At 42.4% G+C, this 12,188-nt stretch overlaps 2 protein-coding genes across 2 annotated transcripts; both read right to left on the bottom strand.

Annotated features, from left to right (window-relative positions):
* LOC136420792 (CMP-N-acetylneuraminate-poly-alpha-2,8-sialyltransferase-like) lies at positions 1 to 4,164 on the bottom strand. Its single transcript, XM_066407895.1, has 4 exons — positions 3,937 to 4,164; positions 2,007 to 2,075; positions 967 to 1,527; positions 1 to 735 (listed from the first exon to the last, which is right to left on the bottom strand). The coding sequence occupies exons 1-4, from the start codon at positions 4,104 to 4,106 to the stop codon at positions 462 to 464; spliced, it is 1,074 nt and encodes a 357-aa protein (XP_066263992.1). The 5' UTR covers positions 4,107 to 4,164; the 3' UTR covers positions 1 to 461.
* An 840-nt stretch (positions 4,165 to 5,004) lies between these two features.
* On the bottom strand, positions 5,005 to 8,888 carry LOC136420954 (CMP-N-acetylneuraminate-poly-alpha-2,8-sialyltransferase-like). The gene is made up of 3 exons (XM_066408094.1): positions 8,662 to 8,888; positions 6,317 to 6,871; positions 5,005 to 5,773 (listed from the first exon to the last, which is right to left on the bottom strand). The coding sequence occupies exons 1-3, from the start codon at positions 8,883 to 8,885 to the stop codon at positions 5,500 to 5,502; spliced, it is 1,053 nt and encodes a 350-aa protein (XP_066264191.1). The 5' UTR covers positions 8,886 to 8,888; the 3' UTR covers positions 5,005 to 5,499.
* Positions 8,889 to 12,188: the final 3,300 nt, after the last annotated feature.

The following is a 12,188-nucleotide window of genomic DNA, read 5'->3' as shown; positions in this document are numbered from 1 at the left end:
GTAACACACACTGTATTTGGTTTGTGGGTATGTTAGCGCCACTTTGGAGTAGTGTAACCGTATAATGTATGGTTCCTAGCGTTAAATGGACGGTAACAATGACGATATGTGTAAATCGGTCTGGTTAATCAGACCTGATTATTTATCACATTTGTTTATTTCTGATAATAAATTCAATTAAAAAAACGTGATAACTAGGAAAACCGGTGATAAGTCATTTTGGTACAGATATCTTTATGAAAATCTACCATTTAGTTAATTTACTAGATAGACATTCACGAATTCTCCTTCAAGTGAATCAATGAGATAGCGACCCTCTATCTCATTGCCATTATCACGTCTTTAAGTAGTTATCCCGGCTTTCGATTCAGATACTTTTGTGAAATAAAGAAATGGGATAAATAGTTCTGGCTAATCAACTAGCTTGAATAACACATCAAACAGAAATGACTTATCATTCTTTAGAGCTTGTCGTCATGACAAGGATCTGTGTGCAGTACCAGTGCCTTCCGCTGGTGGAGCGTCTGGAACGCCCGATACTCTTCAGTCATGTTATGGTTGCGAAGGTTTCTTACTGACCCATAGTAATGGTATTTTATCTTTCGCCCGTCTTTGCCCTTTGAAAACGGGTAGAATCCGTACAAGTGGATCTGGTCGCAGAGACTGGCCGATAACACGAACAAGATGGTTCCCGTCGACGGTCGTTTCGGCTTGAATTCTGAATTCTTCCATAACCTGAACAGTTGAAAGGAACCACTTGTAAAGCATGCAAAAAAACCGCACAGCTACACTCAATATAATGTTGAAAGTACAAACGGAAAACACAGCGATTAGAAGAAAGTCCTTTTGGATTGATGAAAAGGTTGTCTGTGCGTTCAAACAGCACACAACTAGTGGTTAAGATGCTATGAACTAAAAGAATTCTCACAAAATAATCATCACAGTTGACTCAAAGTGAAAACTCACGCTTTCATTCTTTTCGTAGTTTCCACGGGTGCATATGAAGCCTTGATCGGCAGGTGATGTTCCAGTATCATGGAGTTGGTAAGCTCCACGTCCTGACGCCCGTTCACCGTGGTGAAAGCAGAAATGTGCAGAATCTGGTCCTGGATGAGACGCAGTCGTTTCACGAACATTTCACACGCGCCGCTGGTACTATTTTCGCGACATCCTTTATAATCGTGGTTAAGGACAGAAGGGTTCATGGTGGTGAAGTTAGATTTTGTCCCCACGTCATTCTCGAACCCTTCAATAGCAGCCAGGTTAGATCTGAACACGAAGTCTGCAGAGTCTATCTGAGGACCACAACCGCTGTCTAGGAGAATTCCAGAATTCCCCACCACTGCACAAGACCGGAAATGCTTTCTCAGAAGAGGCGACGACTCCGGAATCAGGCGGAAGAAGTTCTCAGTGATATTGGCGTACGCTTTTCGACTAACTTCGTATCGGATCAGTTGTCCTATTTTGACTTGAGACTTTATTACGGTGAGATCTGTGCCGGGGTTGAAGTACGTCATTACCCACTTCCTATTAAGGGTAGAACAAAAGTTGTTTAAATTCACTAAAGAACAAAATCGACCGGAGAATCCTGCTATCCCAACAAAGACTGTGTTTTAAGACTACATAATGTTGCAGTTGCTTAAATGCCAAATCTAAGTCACTATCTGCTCAAACGCATGTGCCTCATTCAAAACTTAAACCCCGATTACTCAAACGTTAGCTCTAAACCCGAAATCCTGAATCCTATCGGAATCGAAATGACAACAACACCCAACGACAATGTTACTCTCCAAGCAGAGGTTGATGGGGCAGATTGTGACGAATGTGGCCGTTTTATCATATGCCCAGTTTTTTGTCCGCTAGCCCCACCCAGGTAGCGGACAAAAAACTGGGCATATGATAAAACGGTCACAATCTTCCCCCAACCTCTGCTTGGAGAGTACGACAATGTACCTGCATGAAATATCAAGAGATATTCTTCGTTTTGCTGGACAAAAATATCTTACCTTATCCGTTCAACTTCCGATGTATTAAACTTCGCTTCGGCGGCTTCAACTGTTCTTGGAATGCTGACCCTGTGTGGAAAAGTTGAAAGATATTGGTGGTTTGAAGAGCTCACCGCGAAAATTTCTGCAGTTACTGTAGGTGTAGTGTACCTTTACCAAGGACATTACATTGGGACCTGCTAGGAATTACAACCAACCACAACAATGAACGCATGAGGACTAACGATGTCCATTAACGCTTAAACAAATACACAGCTAAATGACTTGACGACCACTATTTAGCAACCACCTCAGTCCTAGCGTTAACGTAACTATCAGCAGCGCTCAAGTAGAGTACTTAAGATCACAACCTAGTCTTATTGTTGGGGCTGTTGACTTAGGGCCTGAATTCCTAAGTCAATAGCCCTAAAAACAAGACTAGGCTACGACCTTCAGTACCCTACTTGAGAGCTGCTGCATACGTCTTAGAGTTGAACTGCGCTTCAGGACTGTGTTTGTCGTTATGGTTGACTGACACAAGGACGCAGTTTCTTCTTAATACCTGAATCCCGACACAGAAGCCAGAACACGCTGTACCTGTGCACATTGGAGCTCTAATCCTTGAACTTGGCCGCACACAAGGCTAAACTAGTCGGTGTACGTGGGCCGCAGTGAATAGAGTTCTAAACGGGAACTATGCGGCTACAGCGTCTTTTCTGACGATGTGGCGTGAGTGTGTACGGTTGGCCTGAGGTTGTCCACTACTATTTACCTGAATCCCGAAAGTACAGATAAATTAAGTGTGCCGGTGTTAAGAAGCTTAAATCGGCATGTAGGCCGCTTTTCATTGAGGTCAGGAGGGAAGAGGAAGGGTCAGATAAAGTATAACAGAGATACAAATTAATAATTCAAGTCCTAATAACTCTATCAACATACATGTATATCATTACATATACAAAATGTACATGGTACAAAACATAAAGCGAAAGCTGGTTCATGGTCCGTTTACTAAAGACATTCTCACAAAACAATTTTTACAGTTTTAAGCACGGACGCGCACTGCTGTGAGACAGCTCACAAAATGGCACCCTCATTTGCTGCATATACCACAGGCAAATGTTCAGTCATACAAAAGCAGTCGACCGTACACAGGTCCTGTACAAACAAAAGAAAACACACTGCCGTATCCGCTTTTAGAAATGGACTTAAGGACTGATACCGAGTTTTAAATTCTTGTGATCCTTGTGTATCATGTCTGTGCATTGTATTTGCATCCAGGGAGCCTGAAAAACAGGTCCAGATACCCGAGCGTGTGCGCTGGTTAGATAAATAAATGAATGAAGTAATGGACGGTCCCGTTTATATGCTTTTTTTCTTCTTAATTGTTCAGACCTGTATTTTTTTCTTGTAACGACGTTAGCATGAGCTCGTCGGCTTGAGTACGACGGCAGTGTCCATTTGTTTACATGTTGCAGAATTAAAAAAAAAGAGAGAAGCGAGCTGCCAGAAAAATTTGGTTCCACACACCTTTCCTTGCCGAAATATTAGATTCAAATGCATCGAACCGACAAACGTATCTTAACTCACCCCAGAAAAGCAATGTTCAAAGGTATGATACGATGATTCTGCAAGTAACGGTTTGGAATGCATAATTTCAAAACGGTCGACAAGCTGGGGTTAGTCAAGCTTATAATCAAATTATATCCTCATTCTGAACTTACCTGTTGGGTTGTTGAACTTTATTATCCAAACAATTTGGAATACATCCTTTCAAAATGGTCGACAAGCTGGGGTTAGTCAAGAGTATAATCAAATTGTACCCTCATTCTGAACTTACCAGTTTGTTGAACTGAATTATCCACACGGTTTGGAAAGTATCCTTTCAAAACGGTCGACAAGCTAGAGCTGGTCAAGATTATAACCAACAGCCATTTCCTCGTACTGAACTTACCAGTTTGTTGAAGAAACTGCCTTTGTACCCAAATTTTGATTGACTGAAACGTAGCGGCGATGTCGCCACGTCTTCATGGCGATAAAAATGGAGACAGCCGTCGACAAGAGCAATCCACAGGCGAGAAATAGGACACAAGTCCGTCTGCACGCCATGTTCACTGTCATCATAAAGGTGGCTTTGTCTATTCTAGGCGTTACCTAAACACCTTGCAGAGTGGCTGAGTATATTACACGTGGAAGGGTACATGTCGTACAATCTAACATCTGAAGAGACGATGTGAGAGGGAATACTGGCAGATCTTTTTGATTGTTACAAGGATTGTATGTAAATTGGAGCGTGATGTAAGATTCTAGTGAATAGCGATCCGTTCAGTATCGAAGAACGTACAAGTAAAGTGGTTTGATCCACAAACAACAGTGGTGTACTTAATAATACATGATATATGACCTATCTGCCTTCAATAGGCATTCCTCATGGGTTACATGTTAGCGGTATCCTTCAAACACAGCGTGAATAATTAACCAGGGGTTTACCTAACAAACCGGGGGAGCCACGACCTCAAGTTTTACACCATCCACGCAGGAACCGACACATATAAACACTCTTTCTTTCCCCGTACTATCCCACAGTGGAACGCCCTGGTTGCGACGGCTCCCACCGTTGAGTCGTTCCGTGCCAGGCTGGAGGCCTGCCCGACTTAGCCCGGGACCTCAACTCCCCCCTACTTTGCCCCTTAAGGGGTTATTTGGGGGTAACGTAATGTAGATGTAGATATTGATTTACCTAACTGTGCGAGCAAATGTTACCCTATGTTGGTTTGTTTATTTGTTTTATTTATTTATTGAATACCTTACGTAACTGATTCGGTCTTTGTTGTTATGTAACAGTGAAAGGTTAAGGGTGCAATAGTTCACCAAAATACGCCTGAGGTCACAAAGTAAGGCGACTATTTCAGTGACGTACTTGGGTGAAGCATTGTTAGTTTTGTATAACCGTTAAACTGCCCTAAGGCGTGACACACCAGTTTTATAATACACGAACAAGCTGCGTAAGACCGACCTGAACTGATTTTTAAGAGTGATCTTTATTAGTGCGTCTATGGCACCAAGAACTTGTATGTTTAGGTGTGGTTACAAAAACGCCTATGTCTTGACGCCAGCATTTGTTTCCTTGATAAACTTAATAACGACAATGGCGTTTTAAATGGTAATGATCTTAAATTACAACTGATGATGTCGCCATTATATAATATGTGTTTACCCAGATGCACAAAAATTGAAAATCAAATTGCACAGTCAGATTAACTCATTAATCCATCGGCACTCACATATCGGAAGTAACCTTTGACATTTCAACAGTTTGACTCAATAATATCATTCTGCTTTTAGATTCTGTGAACAGACAAGTTCAACGTCATTTTATACAGAAGAGATTCCGTGATTCACCAACGTGATATGTATAACCGTGCCGTTCAATTCGTACATCTACTGCACCGAGATGTGCTTTTATGCACATATGTCTAGTTCGTTTATCAGCCAAAAAACAAATCATTCTTTAAATCTAGAGTGTGTCGTCATTACAAGGCTCTGTGTGCAGTACCAGTGCCTTCCGCTGGTGGAAAGTCAGAAACGCGCGATACTCTTCGGGCATTTCGTGCTTAGGAAGGTTTCCTATGTTTCCGTAGTAATGGTATTTTATCTTCCGCCCTTTTTCGTCCTCAGAAAACGGGTAGAATCCGTACATGTGGATCTGGTCGCACAGACAGGCCGCCAGCGCGAACAAGTTGTTTCCCGTCGATGGTCGTTTCGGCTTGAATTCTGAATTCTGCCACAACCTAAGGCAGTAAAAGGTATCTTAAACATGTAAGGCAGTTTCACTTGCTATACAGCTATAAAGAAGAAACAGTACCCTGCACGAAATGGCCTCGGATCCTGACGTATCCTAAAGTATCCTGACGTGATCCGGAACCTAAGATACGGAAGAATCCGAACGGATCTGGGGCCGTATATTTCTCGGCAGGCTAATGGGCACCGAATATTGGGACTCAAGGTAACGTTACTACTTGCATATTTGAGTTGTGTTAGTGGTACCTTGAGTCCCAATATTTGGATGCCCATTAGTCTGCCGAGAAATATACGGCCCCAGATCCGTTCGGATTCTTCCGGATCTTAGGTTCCGGATCACGTCAGGATACCTCAGTATACGTCAGGATCCGAGGCCATTTCGTGCAGTGGTACATACTGCGATTACCAGAAAGGCTTCTCAGTTTATCAAACGAAACCAACTTGCTGTGAGTATTTTACAATCACATGATGAATGTAAATGCTATCCTGTAATGAATTCTAAAATGTACAAAAAACAAAACAAAAAAACTTACGCTGTCATCTTTGCATTGACATTCCTCGGTGCGTAGGAAAGTTTGATTGGTAAGTGACGTTTTACTATCATCATGTTAGTATACTGCGTGTATTGATCGCTGCCATGCGATACAAAAGCAGGTATGTGCAGAATCTGGTCTCGGATTAGACGCAGTCGGTTTATAAACTTCTCTTTTAGCTTGTCATTTTTACTGAATCCTTTATAATCATGCTTAAGAACAGAAGGATTCATGGTGGTGAAGTTAGATTTTGTCCCCACGTCATTCTCGAACCCTTCAATAGCAGCCAGGTTAGATCTGAACACGAAGTCTGCAGAGTCGATCTGAGGACCACAACCGCTGTCTAGGAGAATTCCAGAATTCCCCACCACTGCACAAGACCGGAAGTGCTTGCCCAGAAGAGGGGGTGATTCGGGAATTAGCTTATAGAAATATTTGCCGATTTTGAACTTCTTTGTAGTTTTCATTTCGTGCTCGAGTCCTTGTCCAAGATGTGCTTGAGACTTAATGATGCTGAGGTCTGTGTCGGGGTTAAAGTACGTCATAACCCACTGTCTATAAAGAACAGAAAAAAGAAGTGTTTGAATTCATCAAAGAACAAAGTCGCCCAAAACATACTGCTATCACATGTACTACCCAATACAAACTGCCTTTTTAGACTTCAGATTGTTAAACGGGACGGTAGGCTACTAGCAGTTGCTAAATCGTCAAACTATAGTCTCTACCAGACTAACTACGCCGGCTATAGTATAGGGAGAATATTTGCCAGGGTTTCATTTGCAGGCTCCGCGGGCGAAATGTGATCTTCACCGTGGACTGACTCTACTGGCTAATTATTTCTTTTTCTGCCGAATTCTACGATCCATATGCCCGTAGGAGGGCCTGGTGGAGGCTAGTCAAACTAAGCCTACATCAACCTTAGTAAATTGTTCTAGCTATTTTTCCACAGGACAGGCCACTACAGCTATAGTAGCTTGATGACCAACACCTCTTGATTCATGCATAGGTGCGAACATAGATCTATCATTTTCAGCCTGGGAACTGTCCATTACCATGGTGTGTCGGAGACTGTGTGTGGTGACTGATTTCAACGGTGACAAGGAATCTCACGCTTCTTTTGGACTGATGTTCATAGTAGCAAAGACTCATTGGCACATGTCGTTTTTTAATGTCTCCCGGTTTCGAGGTGAACGTCCACAAACTCCAGGGTATGGACATACTGCATCAGGCCCTCTAGGTATGGATATGTTTTTTTTTCATTTCTTATTCACACATACATTAGTACATAATATAATAACAATACATTTGCTATTGTACAAATTTAGAAAATTGCTTATTATTGCAGGGGCCATTAACATTGGCTTTTTTGGCTAGGGTGTGCTCCCTATGCCCTTTTTAAAGGAGTCCTAAACTCTAGAAGGGAGTATCATTTTCCACTAGATTATGTATCAATGACTACATAGCCAGCCGACTTTTTACAGAATTCCGCTTGTGGTGAATTACACAAGGTGTGTTTTGTAAAATGATATGTAACTCGCTAAACCCATGCAGACCCTACCCATGTATTCCCTATACGTATACTCACTTCCTTCATCGTGAATATTTTTGGCATGAATGAGGGGGGTTAAGCACAATAAGAAGGCCAGTTGTTAATAAGATATAAAGGAACACAAATTTTTCTTACCCCCCCCCCTGACATTCTTTGTGTAACCTATCTTTTGTCAGGCCTTGTCAGGTACATTGTATTCAGGCATAGGCTGATGTTTTTTTTTAATCTGATTAATTAGAAAATAGAGGATCACCTGGGAAAGTTAGTAGAATACTCAATGCTTTTTGATGCGCACGGGACTAGTGGCTACTTTATCGTATGCTGTAATAAGTATTCATTTTTACTTCCTAAAATCATTATCTATTGGAAAATGGCTCCCCCCTCTGGAGTTTAGGACTCCTTCAACAATAACAGGGGTGTCTCATCCTCCCTATGGTTTCTGTGCTAGGGTTTTTCCCTAGGACTTCTGTGCAGGGTTGTCTTCTCTGAGTTTCATTGAAAGGTTTTCCTTCCCTGTGGTTTGAATTCAAGAGTTACCGATTCTGTTTTCATTACATATTTTACACAATTACAAACTCTGGGCATGGATATGCAATTAAGATCATTGTCATTATGTCATTGAGAGCTTGTGTTTCATCGACTAATTATAAGCCAAACGTATGTCCCAAAACCTACACCCTACTCCAAAGATAGTTTTAACACCTAATTCTGTCGCAATCAAAATGAAAACAACGACCAAGGACAATGTACCTTAATCAAACATCTTTTCCTTCCGCATGAACAAAAAAGACCTTACCTTATCCGTTCAACTTCCGATGTATTGAAATTGTATTTTGCGCCTGTATCCCCCCAAGCTTTGTTCCTCAGTACAATTTGATATAGAGGCTGTTCGGCCTTTAGACTTATCAGAATGGTCACAACAAACGCCACAAGTATCCCACAGGCCATCAGTCGAAAACAAGCCTTTCTTTCCGCCATCATGATAGACATCTGGCAGTGAAGACCTTGGGTGATGAACATTTAGTGGCGGGGTTTTCACATGTTAATTAGAAAGAGAGCGCTAGAAAGTCAACCTTTGCTAGAAAAAGGAAGACATGCCAAAACCGATTGCCGGGTCAAAAATTTACTATTCCACAAGTAAGCCACAATAGTGATGTCCTATTCCAAAATAAAATCCGTACAACAATGAACTTTTCCAAAGTAATTCCTGTTTGAAAATGGATTATCCCGCGGCCCGGCCCTTTGTGTACCGGATTCAAAGTCGCTCGACGGGTTCAACCTGGCCCGTACAGACTCAGCCTTGGGCAGAATGGTGAATCGTGTGATCGTTGTTATGACCTTAATGGGGCCCCAGTGTTAGGGCCCGAAAATAGGATTTTTAAGGTCGATTTATTTAGTCATTTCTATACATGATTCGTTCATTTCATTCGTTCAAACAACACTATCACAATGTAAAGCGACGTCCATGATGCAAAAATACGCTGTCAACCGTTTTGATGTGAGATCTCGCTGCAAATCGTCGCCGGGGTTTTTGCAGGCTCGCGAAACTAAAAGGATCATCGTACAGCACGTTTTTGCGCGGTTTTAGCTATAGAATGATCAAAGTATAAAGTTATTACGCAAATGTGCTCAACAGTGTTAGTAAATGTTACTACCATAAAGATCTTAGCATTATTTTATTTTATTCCCATATTTTGCCACTTATATTTCTTTTGTTGCCTTTAGAGCACGCAGAGAACATTGTCAAGGACATGAAGCCTGACACTGAGACCATGCACCACGATAGGGGTGCCCTGACAGCAGCAGCAGTTTCTGAGTTTGACTAGAGCAAAGTGAAACACGTAGAAACTACAGAGAAAACCCATCTGACAACTAAGGAAGAAATCGAGGCTGAGAAGGGTGGGAAGTAGAAGCAATCAAGCTATCATTCTTTGATAGTGGGCTAATGGACCGTTCCAGTTGAACACCATAAGCCCCGCCCCCTGTTCTATTTCGAACACCTCCGTCAAAAACAGCCCTTGACGGACAAAAACGGCCGCCGCCACTTGGCTGTCGCTAGTGCGGACTGACTTCTGTCAGTGAGATTTTTTGGCTCTGAAACCCTTTCGCAGCGGACCAAAGAAAATGCTATGATAGAACATAGAACAGGGTGTTCTTTATGTTCGATATGATGTTCGACTAGAACGGTCCATTATGTACAGGTTGTGCTAGCTACGAGATGAGATGAGATTTTTCTGGTTTCTCCTGCTGGACTAACAACAGTGAACACATGCCTCAAGCAGCTTAACTCGACTTATAACGTTGTCCATTAACGTTTAAACACCGTTAAAGCGTGACGACTTCTTCTTAGCAACGACCTCATCCTTTATGTACCTAGCGAAGTCAGCAGCCCAAACAACAAGACCAGATTGCCAACTTGAGCACTCCACTTGAGCGTTGCTGCTACCTGCTTCTCCGAGTTGAACTGCGGGAGTAGTGCGTTTATCGTTATGGTTGACTGACACAAGAACACAGTTTCTTCTAGATGCCTGGAGCCCAACAATTCAGAATGGCAAATCTGTAGTGGACGTTCCCGTGTATGTTTTCAAGCTCGTAAGCTAGCGTGGTATCCAAACCTATTATAGCAAATACTATTTGCGATTAGGACAGAGAAGACTCGGTGGCTTATAATAGGTTGGGGTGCGAGACCAGAATTCAGAAATCAAGCCGAAACGACCGTCGACGGGAACCATCTTGTTCGTGTTATCGGCCAGTCTGTGCGACCAGATCCACTTGTACGGGTTCTACCCGTTTTCAAAGGGCAAAGACGGGCGAAAGATAAAATACCATTACTATGGGTCAGTAAGAAGCGATCGCAATCATAACATTACCGACAAGCCCAAGTTTTCCGATAAGCCGGCACAATGCTAGCCTTTTGCGGCAATCTAAGTCAGCAAGTTCCGGAGTTCCGTGTAGCCTTGGAGGAGGTGATTTTTTTATTTTTTTTGACAACAGGCGAAAATCAATGCGCGCACGGATGTCATCCATAAGATTAAGATGGTGACCGAGGAGTATCGCTCGTTACAGACGCTCCACCAGCGGAAGGCACTGGTACTGCACACAGAGCCATGCAATGACGACAAGCTATATAGATTTAACGAGTGACAGGTCCTTCATATTTGATTTGTTGAAAATAAACTGACATAGAGCACATCTCAATACAGTGGAGGCACAAATCGAACGACGCTGCTAGACACATGTCAGTATTGATAAACCACGGAATCGCTTCTGTACAAACTCGTCCGACTTGTATGTTCACATCATCAATCTAAAGACAACAAGTAGCGAAAGAATCTACCCTGTATCTGCTTACAACATTCAGCGATGCGGAACGGATTTACAGCATGAACCCTATGGGAGGGCAGTACCACATGCGCGTCAATATAGGGGTGCAATTACGATACTACATTGACGATAAAAGCAGTTACAGTGTATCAAAGACATCGTGCATTACCACGCCAAACCTGGCAAACGATATGCCAAGTTACACACCAATACGACGTGAGTTCTAGCTGCGAACGCGCAAACAAAAGCATTTCCAATACTCCCAGCAGAAGGACATCCTCCTTCCCGGAGTAATGATACTGTTATGAGTGAAACTATTGAGATGACAAAGGTGACTTCCTTCTAATATGGGAGTGTCGATAGATCAATGAGTGAAGTAGACTGCGCAATATAACTTTCGAATTGTGTGCATTTAATACAACTCCAGGTCGTTCCCTTTTGGAACGCCATTACGTAATGTGCTATGCTTTGCGATAAGAAACTAGGATAAGCCTAATGGTTGCATCACTACCCTTTCTGGTATAGGCGTGGCTCTAGAACCAAATAGAGCTGCAGTGTAACTATGGTGTAAACAGCTGCATTGTATTGTGAGGCTTTCTCGATGAACTCAGCCATGTTTGGCTTTCGTTCGCCAAACCCTCCCAATATTTCAAGGTTACAGCTGAAGAAGGTTAATTAGATACTAGAATGAATGAATGAATGACTGGTTTACTTCAGTATTAAAATCACAGTAAAATTACACAATCAATAACATACCGTTGCAGGTACAAAAACGCTGAATTAAGCTATGATTTACACCATATGTACAGGTAAGAAAAACGAGATCAGTTATTCAGTAACTGGACAAGACACGGTATCGTGGTGTTCCTAAACCTAAAGGTTCTCAGCATCGGAACTGAGAGAAATTAGACACACAGCAAATCAAAGATGGCGGGCGCACATCCGCACCACCTCACTCGCCCGGCCGGTTCAACCGCTTAAGACGACAAGCAGCCTTAA

This window comes from Branchiostoma lanceolatum, chromosome 15, assembly GCF_035083965.1.
Source record: "Branchiostoma lanceolatum isolate klBraLanc5 chromosome 15, klBraLanc5.hap2, whole genome shotgun sequence".
NCBI lineage: Eukaryota > Metazoa > Chordata > Leptocardii > Amphioxiformes > Branchiostomatidae > Branchiostoma > Branchiostoma lanceolatum.
This window is presented reverse-complemented; position numbering and strand designations above follow the sequence as displayed.